The sequence below is a fragment of the Grus americana genome, chromosome 25 (assembly GCF_028858705.1).
Source record: "Grus americana isolate bGruAme1 chromosome 25, bGruAme1.mat, whole genome shotgun sequence".
Lineage (NCBI taxonomy): Eukaryota > Metazoa > Chordata > Aves > Gruiformes > Gruidae > Grus > Grus americana.
This window is the reverse complement of record NC_072876.1, coordinates 2,108,407-2,126,822: the sequence shown is the minus strand read 5'-3', so window position 1 is coordinate 2,126,822 and position 18,416 is coordinate 2,108,407. Positions and strand designations below refer to the sequence as shown.

The 18,416-nt window shown below is 44.4% G+C and overlaps 1 protein-coding gene across 1 annotated transcript in view; it reads left to right on the top strand.

The window, feature by feature from the left end:
* Nucleotides 1-18,416, top strand: part of PKP1 (plakophilin 1) — a 46,679-nt gene that overhangs the window by 23,810 nt on the left and 4,453 nt on the right. The window contains exons 4-13 of the mRNA XM_054804261.1: nucleotides 2,473-2,617; nucleotides 4,257-4,464; nucleotides 5,072-5,249; nucleotides 7,377-7,491; nucleotides 8,690-8,845; nucleotides 8,949-9,125; nucleotides 11,186-11,339; nucleotides 11,852-12,038; nucleotides 16,928-17,012; nucleotides 18,312-18,412. Of these exons, the coding sequence (XP_054660236.1) occupies nucleotides 2,473-2,617; nucleotides 4,257-4,464; nucleotides 5,072-5,249; nucleotides 7,377-7,491; nucleotides 8,690-8,845; nucleotides 8,949-9,125; nucleotides 11,186-11,339; nucleotides 11,852-12,038; nucleotides 16,928-17,012; nucleotides 18,312-18,383 (1,477 nt within the window). The 3' untranslated portion in view covers nucleotides 18,384-18,412. The remainder of the gene's footprint in view (nucleotides 1-2,472; nucleotides 2,618-4,256; nucleotides 4,465-5,071; nucleotides 5,250-7,376; nucleotides 7,492-8,689; nucleotides 8,846-8,948; nucleotides 9,126-11,185; nucleotides 11,340-11,851; nucleotides 12,039-16,927; nucleotides 17,013-18,311; nucleotides 18,413-18,416) is intronic.

Here is an 18,416-nt window from a genome sequence, read left to right as displayed (position 1 = left end):
GTTTTCCCACACAGAACTGGACCTGGATGCCTAGGTTTTCCGTGCTGGAGGAGGGTTTGGCCCTTTTATGGAGTGGATGTGTAGAAAGTTGCTTCCTTGAGTAGCTAGACCAAGTGGACATCCTTCTTTCTCATTAAAAAAATGCACCTGATTGAGGGATTTTCTCAATTTGGTACATTAAAAAGAAAAAAAAAATCATCATGATTACATATGCTGCATGGCCACTGACCTGGTATGTTTATTAATATGTCTCCTTACCCACACTGCCAGCCCTGGTCTGAATTCTCAAAGGAGAAGTCACTCTGCTGCTACTCATGCCGGATCTGTCGGTATCTCAGCTCTATTGTATGTCTCAGGAGCATGAAAAAGACTAAGAGAAAATTACAGCATTCTGAATCCGAACCAAAGATTTCTGAGGTTCCACAGTTTCTAATTTAAACTTTGTCTTTGCAGTTCTATGTTTCCTTGTTGCAAGTGTAATGGAAGTTTCTTGAAGCCAACTTTTGATAGAGGTTCAAACTGATGAAAAATTATATGATGAAGTGATGTTTTACTGTTAGGGTAGAAATAAAAGTGGAATGAGGTTTATCTCACCTTAGCCATTGAATGCTTAAGGTCCAATCCCAGACTGTTGTCTATCATTCCTGTATACCAACAGAGGCAGAGGTATCTCTGGAGGGCAGGTCTTCCTGTCTTAGGAAACATGTCTAAGACACAAAGGCAAGTTGTTCATTGGAAGCACCTATTTCAGGTGCTTAAATGAGTAATTTAAACTGAGTGCAACTTTATATCAGTGAGGGTAGGGGAGACAAAACAGTCTTTCAAGCTGTCTTTCAGTGTCACAGCCTAATTGCTGGCTTTTGATATTTTGTATGAAATGTACTATAGAATTGTGGATATTATTCACTAGCCCATGCCGTGTGGAGGTGAGCATTTGGATGCTTAAGGACAAAATATTTTGTCTTACTGTAAGCTGCCGGTGGTGGTGACCACACTGGGGTCTGGACCTTTAGTCTTACATGCACAATCAAAATGAGTCTGCAAATCCTGTGCCTAGAAGAAGCTGCTCCCCCATAGTAATATTTAATACTTCAAAGGTAATAGATTCATTTAAAGAACTTATTAAAAAACACTCTGTTTTGTTAGTCCATCGGATTGTTGGAAGATGATCAGCTGCTTTACATAGTCACTTACTGGTATGACATGGAGCAAGAGCTTGTATACTAATTAATGTGGTTCAAACAGGAACTGATCTCCCCCATCTCCACGTAAAACTCTCCATTGGTCGCAACTGGATCCTGAACAGGGAATAACATCAGTCAGGCACAACGATGACCTAGCTGTCCTAGCAAAGCCCTCACAATTTTTTTTTATTTCATCCACTGTCAGCAAAACATTTCCCGTTTGTACGCCATCACTGCTGAAATTGTAATAACCAGACAGGAATTTGGGTTTTGGCTCATCTCAGTCCTGAACTTTGCATGGTCATTTACTCTGATGCAAATTAAAGCTGAGATCCCGCCGCAGCCAGCTGAGGCCTGAGGTGCAAGGATGCTAAGAGGATATAGTAGCTTTTATTAGACTAACTGACAAGCTTTGCAGTTCAGAGCCCCTTCATCAGTATGAAAGTTTGTAGTTTTATAATTTTATGGGGTTAAAAAATCACAGATGATGCTAAATAACTACAACCCAAAGAGAGTGGGACCTTTGTATTTCTAAACAAAGGGACAAATCTTCAGGTGTCTGTATTCTTCCCAATGTTTCAGTCCTGCTCCAAGCCAGAGGTATCCATAGTCTTCCTCTGCAGTCTGTAGGCACATTCTTTACCTATAACAGGGGATGATGACAGTGGCCAACTTTTATGAAGAGCTTGGAGACTACCAATGTAAACATGCCCTGGGAGCAGGATGTCTCAGTGCTATTATTACTATTTCATAAACTCAATATTTGTCCATCCCATCACTCTAGACATACCTGTCGCCTTTTCCTGAGGGATCTGCTCTAGCCTTCTGAGACCATCAGCTGCTCTCACATTTTTGCTTCCACCACATCTCACATCAAAGGATCACATGCTGTGGGAAAAGCATCTGCCTACTTTAGATTGTCCTAATAACCTAATGGATGGTTTCACTGTTGTCCACTAATTCTTTTATGTGAGGAACAGTGAATACTGGTTCTCTGTTCCTTAATCCTTCCACCTTAGACATGATTAGATATCTAGCACTTAGACCAAGCTTTTATTTGCTGTCTCCTTTTTTTCTGGATAGACTAGATCCGTAACTTATTAGCCTCCACGGTATCTTTCCCACTTTTATAATTTCTTTTTTTGAGACAGAGAAATGCAGTAGGGGTGCACCATGTCGTTTATGTGATGATGTGATAATATTTTACATTTTGTGCTTAATTCCTTCCAGTAATTCCCAGCCCTTTTAGCTGAGCACTCAACCAATGCTGTATTTCTTTTTAAAACAGAATATGTGGTGATGAGATAGACGGCGGTACAATGACCATCCAGAAAGCCATACAACTTCTGTGTTCCTCTGATGACAAATACCAAGCCATGGGTGCTTACTACCTCCAGCACACCTGCTTCCAGGATGAGTCTGCCAAGCAAGAGGTGAGCAAACTCCTTCAGAGCTCTGCTGTCACACTGGATGTAATGGCACACGAGATGGATGAAGCTGGTTTTCCTCAATACCAAGGATCCATAGGTCCACTTGATTTTCATGATGGAGCTTCATACCTCATTAGTCACACTCAGGAATTAATTAAGTAGTTTTTCCACTATTAGCGTCCACTTTCTCTTAATAGCAGTCAGGTCAAGATTTTAACACAGGGAAATAGTTACCAGGCAGCAGAAGAGACTGTGGCCACATTATCACCATAAGATGCTGTGACATAGATTGAAGGGTTTTGGCGACACGGGAGCGGCCATCCGCATGCAGTGTCCTCTTTTGGATGCAATCGCACCCGTTTCTACATGAATCTTTTGCTATCTCAGAGCTGCAGTGTCAAAGCCAAACGCAATTTTGCCCTAAATCCCACTGTGATCTTCATTGCGCATTGCTCAGTGACATTTCAGCCATTTTCAGCCATCTAAGCCAACGGGTTAATTAGTGATCATGTACAAAGATGTTTGGTCAAACAAAAGCCCTTCTTATAGGGCAGCTTATTTCTTTTACGCTCTTACTCTCTGATTACTAAATTTATGCCAACATGCAGCAAAGGAGGCAGCCTCAAGGATGGATCTCCTGTAGCAAGACCATCCCAAAAGCTTATCCCCATCCTGGCATGTTTGCAGTCATGCTGGCACAGTGTGGGGATGTACCTCTGTGCCCTTGCTGTGGCTGAACGGAGCACAGGTACCCCAGCCCACGTTACAGTCACTAATTGTGGGGTGGCCACACCCTTTGTTACCGTTGAAAACACACTCTGAGCCTGTCCTGTCCCATTGCTTCCCAGAAAGATGTGTCAGAGCAGGTATGTGAGTCATTCGAGCGCACGCTTGTTTTCTTTCCTTTCAAAAAGGTGCTCATTCATTTTCTATCATCAGCAAATCTCCAGCCAATGGGTTGGTTTGTGCCAGGAGGGGCTCCATGTGGGATCATGTCCCTGGGAGACCCGGTACAGAGGACGTCCTACAGCGGGAACCCGCATCATTTTGGAGAGCTCAGCTGGAGGAATTTGCCTTCAAACCTCCCTGGCATGTGTGCGGTGTCCTACAGGTCGGGGTTCGCACCCCTTTCCGATGCTGCCCCTGTTGAGGGCTGGAGTATGGCCCAGTACTGCTTCTGGCTGACCTCAAAGGTGTTTACACTGTACTATGACCATCCCTTTTAGCTCAGCCTGTGATTTCAGGATGTAGATAAATTACCACATCGTGTCATTATATAGCTATAAATGGCCTCTATATATAGGCAGAGCAACATTTTCACCTGATGCAAACTGATGGAGGTAGGTGAAATTTTATGGGAGCAAGCACATTTACATCAGCAAAGGATTTGGTCCATTGCCATTACTCATAGACATCGACTTCTAGCATTTAAGCTCCAACCTCAAGGCCAGTACCTTTGCGCTCATGACCTGAACCAGACAAGCCATCTGAAAGCTCTAGCCATCCTTTACTGCCAAGTCTGCTTTTCCAGCCCCCCTATGTGCCATGTTGAGTCCTTGCATTGCCATGACAGTTCTAGTTGTCCCTGTGCTGGTGATGCTCTGCACACCACGCTGATGGCAGCATATCTTTCCTGGTACAGGTCTACCGGCTGGGGGGAATTGCCAAGCTTGTCGAACTGCTCCGCAGCACAAACCAGAACGTACAGCGGGCGGCAGCTGGAGCCCTCCGAAATTTGGTCTTCAAGAATCCAACCAACAAGATAGAAACCCGGCGGCAGAATGGGATAAGGGAGTGCGTAAGCCTCCTGCGGAGGACAGGGAACACTGAAATTCAGAAACAACTGACAGGTACACAGCAAACCACTCAGCCCTCAGCAAGAACCATGCTCCTCCTTGCCTGTGGTCTGTGCTCACATCATAAATGCCCATTGGGGAAGCACCTGCCCCAGGTTTCCCCCCACAGCTGTGGTCATCCTGCCATTCCTATGTCTTCCTGCACTCCTGGCCCCCATGCTGCTCCCAGGGAAGGCCAAGGGTGCTGGCAATCCCAGTAAGGTTGGACAAGTTATCTCATTGGTGTCTCACCTTTTCTTGAAGGATTGATGTGAGTTTGTTGGTGCAAGGCACCCTCAGCTGTGACTGAGGTCTTGTGTGCAAGCCTTTATGAGATCCCTGGAGAGATTCCCCCTGCAACCTAATGGCAATAAACACCAATTTTGGGAGGAGGGAGAATGCTTAGATGCCCACCTCCATGTGATACCATGCTCCTGGTGCCCATCCTGCCTGTCTCCCATAGGGACAGACAGAGACTAGGGTTTAGGGCAGCCTCTGCACTCTTAGTTCAAAGAGGGATGGAGTGAAGAAGGACTTTGTTGCTGGAATTCACTCTGACCTAAAGAAAGTTTCTATTGCATGGTGACCCTCTGCTTGAGCTTCTCTCCCATCTCCTTCCTAGGACTGCTCTGGAACCTCTCCTCCACGGATGAATTAAAAGAAGAGTTGATACAGGAGGCCCTCCCCGTCTTGACAGACTGTGTTATCATCCCTTTCTCTGGCTGGTCTGATGGCAGCTGCAATAGGACAAGAGAAATTATTGACCCAGAAGTATTCTTCAATGCTACAGGTTGTTTGAGGTGAGTCATCAAGCAGGGACTTACTGTAGCTTGTGTCTGTTCAAAAAAGCTGAAGCTGTCTAAATCCTCTTACAATAAGCTAAAGACATGCTCACTGCAATTGTATTAATAAAAAATTCTTCTTGAGAAAATTTTCCTGACTAAGAGAAGGTGTGGAAAAAATGACATGTAAAATATTTTTCCTAGTAGCTTTTTTAAATTTAAATAAGTTTGTTCTTGCTAAGTCTCCGCTCAAAAAATATAAGTTGCTCTGTCACAGGAGAGCTGCAATACTGAAACCTGAAAGCATTCAGCTCAGACCAGGGAACTTGACACTTTTTGCTTTTAGATTTTTGAGGCTTCCAGAGAAAATTTTGGTTGCTAGAGAGCAAACTGGTTTGGGTTTTAGGTGACAAAAATATAGAATTCTCTATGTGGGGAAAACAAGCATTTTCCCACTGATTTTAGTAACTGTTTTACTACAGAGCAGCCCATTGCCCTGGACTGCTCCTGGCTCATTTCATCAGACAGGTCATCTACAAAACAGGAGGTGCAGCTTGAGCCCAGAGTAGTTTATTTTTTTCACTGGAAAGCCAGAGCCCTTTTGTAGAGGATCTTTGCCCCGACTTGCTGTTTCTCCTACCACCCTCCTCCACTTGGATGCAAGCTCCTTGTCTCACTGGGAACAAGTGAGGAAAAAAACCTACCCTGTATAATTAGGTACTTTCATCAACTGAAGCTCTCCCCGAGGGAGTGCAGCACCGACCGCACCCTTACCAGACATGCAGCTAGTAGGAGCTGTATCTGCTTATGAAACGAAATGGGTGAATATGGCAGGGGCCTTCTGAGACGTGATACTATCGTCTTCTGTGGCTGGGAACCGTGTCTGAAAGATAGTGAGTGCTTCTCCCTTCCCTGTCTCGGAAGGCACCTTCCCTCTGCAGTTGTATGTTGGGATGTGTGGTGTGCGTTGCATATGAGGTGCTCCACTTTTAAGACCATCTCAACCCACCGATGCCACAAAATAGCCCATTGAAATGAGGGAAAGAGTATGATGATAGCTTGTCAAAGAAGCTTTCTGTGAAGCTTAACTCAAGGCAGGGTCTGTCTCCTGAGACTTACCACAATCTGTGGCAGTAATATCCAACACCCCCAGTGAAGACTGACAGATGCAGGTCAGCAAGGGAGCTCAAAAGTCTGGGGGGGAGCAGGGTCGGGAAGCAAGCCGAGTAAGGAAAGCAGGGCGGTTGGGTCCAGAGCCCCTGCTCCGAGGGGTGAGCCAGGATTGCTCCGACTCACTGCCCTGCCACATCATAACGCAGAGATGAGAACAGCCTTGGGTTTGCCCTGGGCTCGAGCCATTGCTGCTCAAGCATTTCTGGATTGCAGATGAATTCATGTTAATGAGGAGGCTGCAAATCACAGTGAACATCAAATCCAGTTCTGGAATGCCTGGAGTGAATATCTCACAGTGACTGCCAACCTCTCTTTGTTTTTCATTTGCAAGCTACAAGGCAATAAAACAGGGAAGAAAAAAACCCAACAAAACAATAAAAAAGCATTTCCTGTTACTGGAAAAACTCCCCTGTCCTGGCAGCAACCAGCGCTCAGGAATATATTACAACATTACAAACTGGTCAATCCCTCTGGTCAGAGTGACTGCTCTTCAGCATCTCTGCCCCCATTTTCCAGGCAAATATTGCTGTTGACCCCGTGTAGCTCCATGCTTACAACTATATGTACCTTCCTGGTTTTCACAATAATCCCAGATGGTCTTTATTTAGTCTTCTCTTCGGAAACACCTCCGAGGAGACAATGAGTCTGTAATGTCACATGCATAGCCTCTAAGGCAAAATATTGCTGATAGTTACCCTTACTAGGAAGATGTCTTCTATGCAGAGCTCCTTAACAGGGCATTTTCCTAGATGAAATCAATCCTAAAGAGCAACAAGAGAGCTATGCACCAGTGCAGTCCTACAGAAGGCCTCCAAAGTGGGAGCAGTACACCAGCCTTGCTGAATATACAAAAATATCCTTAAATTCCATTACAACCATAGCCAGAACAGAGCCCACAGAGACTAGCAAGTGAACCCAACTAATCCTCTCTTCTCCTTCTTTCCTGACATGGTCTGCAATGGCTTTCTTCAGAAACTTGAGTTCTGCAGACATGGGGCGCCAGACCATGAGGAATTACCCTGGCTTGATCGATTCAGTCATGACTTATGCCCAGAACTGCGTGGCTTCTAACCGACCTGATGATAAGGTACCAGATGCTGTTTCCTAGAGTACAGTCCTGTAGTTAATAATTGCAACTTTGGGAATATCTCAAAATCCCTTTCAAACGAATGCAAGAGGGGACTGGACTCTTTGTGGCTGCTCTTGTTCTTCCAAATCTCAGTGTGATCTGTTGTAGGAATGCAAGTCCTCTGTGCTCTAGGCCTGTAGTAGAGGTGGGTTTTACCATTTCCCTTTATCAAACAGGGACACAGCAAAATATTTTGGCTCCTGAGCCCCCAGTATGCTTTTCTCCCTTCCCCTCCCACCCTGGGATCCTTCCTGCATCTTAACCTCTATTTTCTTCTCTTCCCACCACGGCATCTCTTCATCCAGCAGCACTCAAGTATATAAGCCTCAGACTGGCATCACATTCCGCAAGAAGCCAGGAGCTGACGTCTTTCTGCCAGTCCCCTAACTATGACTCTGATTGCTATATGTAAACGGCACTTACCTTGTACAAAGTAATGTCACATTTTCAGGAGTTCAACACCTGTGATACTAGCCAGACACCCTAAAGTCCTCAGTGTCCAGCAAAGTACCAAAATTATTTCAAATGAGCTCAGGATTGAGCAAATCCTCTTTTGGGGATGGCTTTTGCAAGAAGATCAGTTTCAGCAGCACATATTGAATACAGGTCTTTGGAAACTGCATGTTTTGGTGTTGGTTACAGGTATCTAGTGAAAATTTTCCTTTGCTCTTTACATTGGGCACTCTGACATCCAGTTAAAGGAGCCTTAAAAGCCTGTGCTTGATAAAAAGTGTCCACTAATCAGTAGCTGTGATTTGGACAAAGTCATTGGAAGTTGACTAAGGAAAGAGGAAGACTTTCAAGATTTAGCATTTCATGGCGGGCAGTTTGATATAACCACCCTCTGTACTCATGCTCTCTTTTCCTGTTTATCAACTTGTCTATGGCAGTGGGACCCAATAAGGTTCACTGAGTCAGCTCACTGAGATCCACGGTATAGCATTTGGGCTATGTGGCCTTCATTCATGTCTATTCCACCTCCTTCTTCCTTCCCATCCATTGCTACCTTGAGAAGGGTCAGGAGCTTCTACAGTTTAACTGCTAAAAAAAGCTAATTATGGCATGATATATGTCCTCTCTGTAGCTATAGCAGGTGCTGCTCCTTATTTTTCTGCCTAATGTGATGCTTGCATTTTTATTCTGGTGGTGATTTCAGTCTGTGGAGAATTGCATCTGCATCCTGCACAACCTTTCCTATCGCCTGGATGCTGAAGTTCCAAACAAATACACCCAGCTCAACCACATGGCCCGGAGTGTTTATATGGACAAGACTCTCACAGGCTGCTTCAACAGCAGAAGTGGTAAAATGGAGGTAAGATGTGCCACAGAGGGCTTGGAAATGTGGTATGCAGCCACAGGCAGGGGCTGCAAGCTAGAAGCAGGATCTGAGCTTCCAGTTTCTCATCTCTTTGTAGAATGATGAATATGGTGTCCCCCTTCCTGAGGAGGATTTTAAACCCAAAGGACCCAGCTGGCTCTACCACTCTGATGCCATCCGCACCTACCTGTCCTTGATGGATCAGAGCAAGAAGGATGCCACCTTGGAAGCTTGTGCTGGAGCTCTGCAGAACCTCACTGCGAGCCGAGGGCTGGTAAGCGCTCCTCTCCCCTCCCCACACATGCAGTCAAAAGTGTCAGCACCTTACAGTAATCAGAAAGGAAAATGCTCTCCTCAAACCTCAGGGCACTGTTGCAAGTCTTTCCACAGCGGATGCTCCAGATGAGGTTTTTATTAATGCCAAAATAGGGTCTCAGTGGGGGCTATAATCAGCATCTCAAGGGTCTATCCCAGATCCATACACTTTCCAGGGGGTCCTTTAGGTTGGCCATATCACCAGCATCTACTGGTATTTGCACCCTCCCCGCAGGACACCAGTGAGGATGTGCACAGATGTGCACAGATGTGGACAGATGTCATTAAAGCAGAGAGAAAGGATGCGCGTACGCCACTGCCTGTGTGTGTTTTTTTAAGTGGGAGGTGGCTCTAATAACAGGGTGGGTTGTGATGTGGATTGTGGCTTGTCCTCACATCAGAGCTGCTTGTAAAATAGCTCTGATAGATGTCCTAACTCGTAGGTATGGCAGCACAGAGGTGACACGGGCTGCGTGATGCCATGGGTATTGCAGGAGCTAGGGCATGGCGAGGACCACGTCATGACAGCAGCTCTGCTCTGCCCAATATCGCTACCGTGGGCACGTCCTCACAGGCTGCATTCACGTGGGCAAACCTCGACTTGTCTGTTTGTGTCAAACTTCATCAATTCCAATTTAAATAAGATGGCTAGGGAGATAAAGAGGTAATTATTTCATACGTAGGAGAGGCATGTCACGTGTGCTATGTGTTCCACCCAGAAACACAGAGTGACTCACGAAAGGAGCCTTCGTTGCAAAGACAGTATTAACCTGCCAGCTCTGATCTCCTGGGAGCTTTTGTTACAAGTCTTTCAATGTGAAATTCTTCGGGAACCTTTTTTTTTTTTTTTTCCCCCCCCAGTTTAACTAAACAGTGGCACCAACAAGGTGGAGAGAGGCTGTTGCAGTATGGGTAGAGCTAATCAGAGAAACGGGGCTGGAGCTATGTGCTGCATGGAAATGAAAAGGCTTTCAGCAATCATGATTATTACACAAGAATGTCTTTTGGGCAGAGGGGACGAAAACAAACAAACAAAACCCAGCTCTGACAGTGTTGAAGTGACTTATTTCAGCCTTCTGGAAGGGAATGGTTGGAATTTGCCTGGATGTGCAGAAGTGGCTTCTCCTTTCAAGGGTCTTATGCCAGCTCAGAGCTGGAGTTGGGGTGGGCTGCTGGGTTTGCTGTCACTTGAAGGAAAGGGAAACTGAGGACAAGCTTACAAAGCTTACTAGAACCCTTTAGCTTATAGAGGAGAACTATGAATCTCTTCTCAGACTCAGCTTTACACATCCCACTCCTGCTTGTGTGGCACATGTGCCTCCTGGAGCATGGGAGCGAAATTGGGTCTCAGTCCACGGGAAGAGGGTTGCCTTCCAGCCCGTTTCCTCCATCCCTATGTCACTGTTGATGGACATGTTTCACTGGTGGTGCGACAATCTCCAGCAGCCTTTCTGGTGGGGGAGTAGCTGAGAAGTTCAGTTTAAACTCTATCAATAAGAGGACAATTTGTTAAGGTTGTGTACTTCAACATCCATGAACACTCATCTGCATTGGCTATGTCCTGAGATCTAGATTTACATATGCAAACATGAGATCAGGATCCAAGATGAGTATTTTTGGTCTTCAGCTGTTTTTTTAACGGTATCATTAGCTGTTCCAAAGCAGCCTCTTACTTGTGGCATGGCAGGGAGCTGCGAGGGCGTTGTGCAAGGGCAAGGTGGACATGAAGGTAAAACTTCTCCAGCTTATGGGAATATCAGTTGGGTGAGCAACTGTCCCCCCTCAGACTCCAGAAAGAGGGCAGGAGTACCAGCTGCATCACAGAGGATGAGGCTGACTTTGCAAATGCCTGTGGACAAGAGGGGTAAATGACAAAGTAAGTGAGATTATGGTAGCAGAAGAAGGTATTATATAGATGCTTATTTTATAGTGTAGTCATGTTTGTCTGGCCCCGTGCATGATTCCAGTTGTGTCCTCCCGGCATTAGAGGTCATGAGACGTCTCTGTTCTGTCTTGTAGATGTCCAATGCAATGAGCCAATTGATTGGCGTGAAGGAAAAAGGTTTGCCTCGCATAGCACGGCTCCTCCAGTCCAACAGCTCTGAAGTTGTCCGGTCTGGGGCTTCTTTGCTGAGTAACATGTCCCGGCATCCTGTTCTCCACAAAACCATGGGTAAGTAATTTACATTACAGTGGATTCCAGAACAATGTCCAGTTTCTAACTCTCTAATATCTGCCCACCTTGCTTTGTGAACCCCGTAATAGGACTTAACCAAGCTCCAAAATTGGGCAAAGCACTAATTTCTTCTGGCCAAAAGGACAAATACAGGTGATATCTGCAGGCTTAGTTAACAAAATGTGTGGTATCTCAAAGTCTCTACAAGCATGTGGTATGCTTTATAGATAATGACAAATCTGCAGGATCATGAGGACGATAGTGTTTTGGGAAATGAGTTGGACTTGACTACCCATGACCAATATCATTGCCCTTCCAGAGGCCTGCAGAACTCATTTTGTCTCTGAAAAATCAAGTGATGACTGCTATGCCAATACCGTCCAACATTATTAGTGCCTCCTTCCGGAGATAACACTGCATTCTTGTATTGAATAGTGCTAACACAAATAGTATCATTCACTTGTGCTAGGTTTTATTTAAATGTTGATTGGAACATTCCACCTCTTTAGCTCACCAGGTGCTCCCAGATGTATCACGTCTCCTGTCATTCCAGTCTGGAAATACCAACAACTATGGCGAGATCATGACATCAGCTTGTTACACTCTGAGGAACCTCATCATGTCCAACCCACACCTGGGAAAGTCTTACTTGACAAGCAACATGCTAAATAATGTAGTAAGCCTGTGCCGAAATGGGTGAGTTTGGGGCAGAAGGCATGGAGAGGGTCATATACAGACATTTTCGAGCCCATGCATGCTGTGCAAAGCCAGATTAAACCCAGAGCCTTCCCAACACCCTTCAGAGCCATAGTAAAGCATTATGCTGTCCCTGTGCTTGTAAATTGAGAGCGCCAAAAAAATTCAAGCATGTTGGTAGACACAAATCCTCAGCACTGGTTTCTTGGAAACAGACATGAGCTGTACATGGTGGGATTTGTAAAAGGGCCTCAGGAAATTTGCTGGCTGAATTTTAAGAAATTCTAGAAAGAACTGAAGGACCAACATCTTAAACCCTGTTAAAAATTCCAGCTCTCAAAACAGGGGATGTCAGTACGCAGCCTGACTCCCAGGCACCTGGGCTTCCCACTCACAGCTTCCTGCAAACCTTATCATGAAGGTCAGGTCTGAGATTCAAGTACCGCTGGTATACCGGGATTGTGCTTAGCTTTAATGTTCAGATTTGTTCATGTTTCTGTTGGAACGTCCACCTGCAATGATGCAGCTGTGATGAAGCATATAAATGTGTGTATATGTATATATTATTATAAGTGCCTCCCCTGGTCTACTCACGTATATTTTATAACAACTGAGGAATCCCAACATATTTTACCACTTTTTCTTTTAGGACTTGGTTTGAGTTTTGGTGGTAATAATTTTGTCCTGCTTGTTTTCCATACTCTTTACAGCTCTGTCAAAATCTTGTCACCCCTCGCCAAGCTGTATGTTCATTTCTGGCCAAACTGGTGTTAAACTTACATGGTCTTTGACCATGTATTCTCCTTCTAGACTTGCATCTCTCCTACCATCTGTCTTTGTTTCAAAATACTTTATACAATTAACCTATTGTTTTCTGTTGTGAAAAGACATTCACATGCCTTCTCCATCATCCTTTGATAAACCACTTACAATCTACCACTTGTTTCATGGGAGCAGAGACTCTCTCAGTGATTAGAAGTGGCTTTCTTGTTTAGTTTGGACCTCAGCCAACAACATCAGTCAATTTGCTGCTTTTGTATGCTTCCACTCTACAACAAGCCCAATTATCATGAAACTCAGCCTTCTACTAAGTCTTCATTGTTTTGAACGGTATTAACTTCTGTCTAAAATCCCGCTTCGGATCCCTCAGACCGGTCGTCAGCTAATTTACTACTTCAGCCAAGTGTTGCACAACTGTGGTTGTGTGTACCTTAATTGTCTTTACTGTTTTGTGTGATGAGCTTTGTTTGCAATGACTCACTCAACTGCGAGGAGTTACTGAACTCTGGAGATGTCTTCAGTGTGTTCCTCTTGTCTTTATCGTTAATTCCTTCCAAGGAAACTCCACAGCTCTTACAATGTCCAAAACTTGAATTTGTTCTTTTTCTTCCATTGTTCATTTCTGTCCCCAAAGATTTTTATGCTGTTCAATTGCTATGAAGAAATGACAATAATTTACACCCAGGACTAATCTTACTTATTCAAGCCATATCATTTCAGACTGTTCCCATAAAGATGTAAAATAGATCTTCCCTCTAGAGACTTGGACATGTGCTAGTACACAAGTTAGCTGACTTTTCCCACTTCCCTGTATAGCCTGTGAAGATGAACAAGAAATTTCAGGGTGGGATTTGTCCAGTCCTACATCAGAAACAGCCTCACCCCCTAGATCCAACATCTCTACTGGGGGCTGTTGCCTAGGTTGGATGCAGATCCCATGCTCCCCACACGATGTTGAGCGTGGTGAGTCCCGTGCTGCGAACCTCTTCCTTCTGAGCACCAGCACCAGCAGAAACAGAAAACAGAGGAGTGCTCAATGGTGACCAAATTGCCATGGAGAACACCATGCCATGTTGTACCTTGTTAGTATTTTGCAGAGTTTTCTTTGTTAATCTGCCTCAGTTTCCCTGTGGACACACTTCCCTCACCTCCAGCACTGGTGTTGGTTTGGTTGGCATGTCTGCATAGTGCCCTCCTGGCACATGTTTCTTCTGCCACCCCACAAATGTTTCTTTATCTACATTTTCAAACTGCTCTTGTGTTACATTTGAAGCTGTAAATCATCAGTTTAACATGCTCAAACATTTTTGTATTCATGTTTTAGAAAGACCTTCCAGGTTACAGACAAGTAGGTTATGGACCTTTTCCTTTCCCATGTTCTTCTCAAATGCCAACCACCACTCCTCAAAGCTGAGGTTTCTTTTTCTGGATGTTTCTTGTAGCTGTATTCTGAGTGAAGGGAATAAACAGTTCAGCAGTTTATCTGATAGCTGTGGCTTCTTCTCATTTGTGAAGCATCCCAATTAAATAATTGTCTCAGTCTTCTGCATATATCCTCATCTATGACACGGGCTTCATAGTATGATGATGTTCATTCACTCTTTGTTATTTTAAATCCAAGTTGCCAAAATATTGACTATTACCTTCTTTTTTTGGTGGTGTTTCTGAAAATCAAGCTACTGTTACTGATTTATTGTGATGGCTTATGTCCTTCACATCTTTCTTCTCCAGCTGTCTGAAAAATATTCCTCTGCTCATTTTCAAGCAACATTATTTCACTGACAAAATTATAATTTTTCTCAATAATTCTACTGGCTGCACTGAAAGCTTTTCTCCAAAATCTCTGTCTGTAATTTTAGACAATCAGATTTGCAGTTCATCTCACAATCCCTTTATCACTGATTTGTTTCAGTTTCCCTGTCTTTATTTACTTTTCACACCTTTTGTATTATATAATTTTGCAGTTTAATTACAATTATATAGTTTTGCAGTTTAATTCAACCATAACATTTTACCAAAATTAATCTTTGAAGAAACTCAGATCTTTCCTTGATTCTTTTCTGTGTAAGAGTTCTTCTTATCCACACATTTCCAATTTCTCATTTCTTCCAAAGATTGCACCTTGATATCTATTTTATAAACTCATGACATTCTGAAGAAGTCCTTCCAAGAATTCCTTGGCATCTCCTGTGACATACATAAGGTTCTTGATATTTTTGCCCTTTGAGGAAACATTATTTCCCCCCCATTATTTGATATGCATGTAGAAAAAATCTCATATTTTGTGCTGCCCTCACACTTCCCCCCCGGCCTCACCATCTCCTTCTGACTAGATTCTTGGTTGTGCTTTGTTGAGTCAATAGTTTTTTGGATGACTGCTGCCATTGTTCCAGTGGATCTCTTTCCTGTTGTCTTTCATAAATTTTTACAACTAATTCTATTTGTAAAAAACAGACCATCCTTAAAAACAACTTTGATTTTCAGGTGACTTTTTTTAAAGAAAGTTTATCTCCAAATCAGCTGTCCTTGATGTTCTGCTCCATGTTCTACACATTACTGCTAGCACTCTTGTTTAGGTTATGCTACTTTACATACTGCAATTGTCATCACAGCTCAATCAGTTCATGCTTAATCTTTTTACACCTAAATAGTAGCAGTACATGCTGTATGAAACAAAGTCAGTATCAGTCCTTCAGATTAAGAGTGGACAAATTCTTTTGTCTGAATTCGGAAATGTCTCAGATACCAGATGTTGGTAATTTTGGTTTGAAAAGAAAAATTCATTTGAGGTGAAGTCACAATGGCAAAAAGTACGTATCTGGTATCATTAGAAGCAAATTATTAAAAAACCCCAAACAAAACAAATAAATAAAATTACTCTATCTCAGAAAGAGAGAAACATCATGAAACAAGATATCCTTGAAAAACAATGTCCAGAACATGCACTGACCATCTAATCATAGATACCACTGGGTTTATTCTTTTTTAATGGCTTTTCAGCCACAAATTTTTTTTTTTTTTTAAACACAGTCATTCTGATGACAGGGCATAGAAAGTTTATAACCAGAGAAGTGATCTTGCAATAAAACCTAGTTCTCCTGTCCCAAAACATTGCTCAAGAATTTCTGATTGTCTGCAGCTCCTCCGGCCCTCCATGCAATACCAATGTGAGCAATCTGCACAATCCCTTTGGAGTTTATGACCAAGTTAAATTTGCTAATTTCTTTGGTAACAACTGCTGTGTATGTTAGAGAAATGCCCCCAAATTTATGGAATGTGGTTACAATCCTGTCCTTTCACACTCAGAATATGGCACTTGCAGGTCCCAGGTTGTTCCCGATGACCGTTGTCAGCCCCATTTCTTAGTCTGACAAGGACTATTTTGAGGACGCAATGTTTTGTGACGCTGTATCATACAGGGAGGGTCCTGAGTCTGGTCTCGTACTTCTCCATCACCCTGGCTGAGACAGGCTGGGGCTGTCGCACTGAACCCAAATCAAGAATCTCCCACAGGCAGGACGAGGTCCAGCAGATCAGGAGCAGTGATAAGAACGAGCACGGAGGTTTATATGTAGGTTGTCGTGTGAAATGTTCCAAAATTATAAAAGGTACTGCTATGACTCACGGTTTCGGAGCTGTTACATGAGCAAGTATCTATTAACTTGTGCTGAGTAAGGACTTATGGTTGCAGATGTTGTTATTACAAATGCTCCCATCTCCTCCATCCTCACCAGGCAGCACAGAGCCCGTTCCTCTGCTGCCCTCCCAAGTGATTCGCCCACACTGTTCCTACAGACTCCAGGGAAGGGTTGGCACCGTTTCCCTGCTCTTTCCCAGATTTCACACTCCAGAAACACTCCTTCAGCTCAGTTCAATGCCCATTTTCCCACTCAAATCCTCCCCTCGTTTTCATTTGTCTTGTTCTTGTCCCAGAGGTTGTTGTCATGAAACACTGCTGAGAGAGCAAGGAAGGTTTTATTGACAGTACTCCGTCAAGTCTAGCCAGCCTCCCAGCTGGAGATGGGCTTATTTAAAGGCTGTCAGTAATGCATGTGGGTTGCTGCTCTGTGGCCTGCCATAATTCACCGAGGTTGCTTTCATCTTCCCAGCTCCTGTCCGAAAGCAGCCGAAGCTGCTCGCCTCCTCCTGACAGACCTTTGGTCGAACAGGGAGCTCCAGAGTGTGCTCAAGCAGGTAAGAAAAACTCCTCTGCTTTTCGGCCGACAAGAACAACCCTAGTCTTGACTCACTCGCTGAAGTCGGTGAGTTTGCAAAGGCCATGATTCAGCAGCAAGTATGGGCAGTGGCTGGGAGGAGCCTGGGGCACTGGGAGGACCACAATACTCTCAGCACATGGGCACCCGCCTAAGATCTGAGCAAGAGGCAGCGAGTCGCGACCGCAGCTGCTGGGACTGACTTTAGGGACTAAATGGATGGTGGCAAGTATGTGTCGGGCAGCTTGCGTCCTGGGGATGATGCTAGTTTAGGGGGGCTCTTCCACGATGCTCCTGGAGTCAATACTGTCCTGTGTGCACAGCATTGGTCTGTGCTGGGAACAGACCTGGACGTTTTGCACTAGCTTGGTAGAATTCCTTCACTGCTGTCCATTGTGTAGGATCAGCCTGTCCCAACAGATGCCTGGCAAGGTTCCTTCTCTCTTTCCCCCCATTTTCTTCTGTGTCCATAACCCTACCCTGTGGTTACATCACCCCTACAGTCAGAGTAATCTTTTAAACCAAGAAGAGGAGTATTTAGGATTTGTTTTGCTCCCTGCAACAGAAACTGTGAGAGTGCAGAGCCAGGCGCGGCGCGGAGCCAGCTTCCAGCTCCCAGTGGCTTGCTTTGAACAAGCTGGGTTTTTCCAACTCAACAGCAGCAGCACCTGCAGAGAGTAAAGGGCCAAATTAAAGAGAAGGAGTAACATCCAGAAAGGGGAGTACCCTGGGGGCAGGAAGGTAGAGAGTACGTAAATATCGTTCTCATATTAACGGTTAGGGACTTTCTCCATAGGAGCTTGTGTAGCTTTGCACCAGGCTCTGCTCAGGAGCCTGTGCCAACTCATTTTGATGTGACTGAGTCACTCCTGTGTTCACACAGATGTTCATTGCATAGGTATACATCAGATGAGAAGGATGGGAGGCTGCAAGGGTATATGCATCATGCATATATCTTTACTGTTTTTTCCAGGATGAGGAATAAGATGAAATAATATTCAGTGAAGGATTAAGTAAAGGTTTCCTCCGGTAAAGCTGGAGAAGTCCAGCTCTTGGCGGATGGAAAACAATGCAAGGAAGATGAAGTCCATCAATAGAGGTGACGTGTTGAAGGCACACAGAGGGAGGACAGAGGACATTGTTTGAGAATGAAGCACACTTTTTAGGTGGAGGACAGCTGTTGAAGTGGGGTAGGAGGCTCTCTCTCACGGCCATAGCTAGCTATCAGTTTTGAAATTGATATGCACTCGCTGCATTTCGTATACATCTGCTTTTTCAGCAAGGATTTGATAAGAACATGATGGGATCTTTAGCTGGAACAACCTTCAGGACCCTCTCCTCCAGATTTTAGGAGCCTCTCCATGCACGTTCAGGCTGCAGGTGA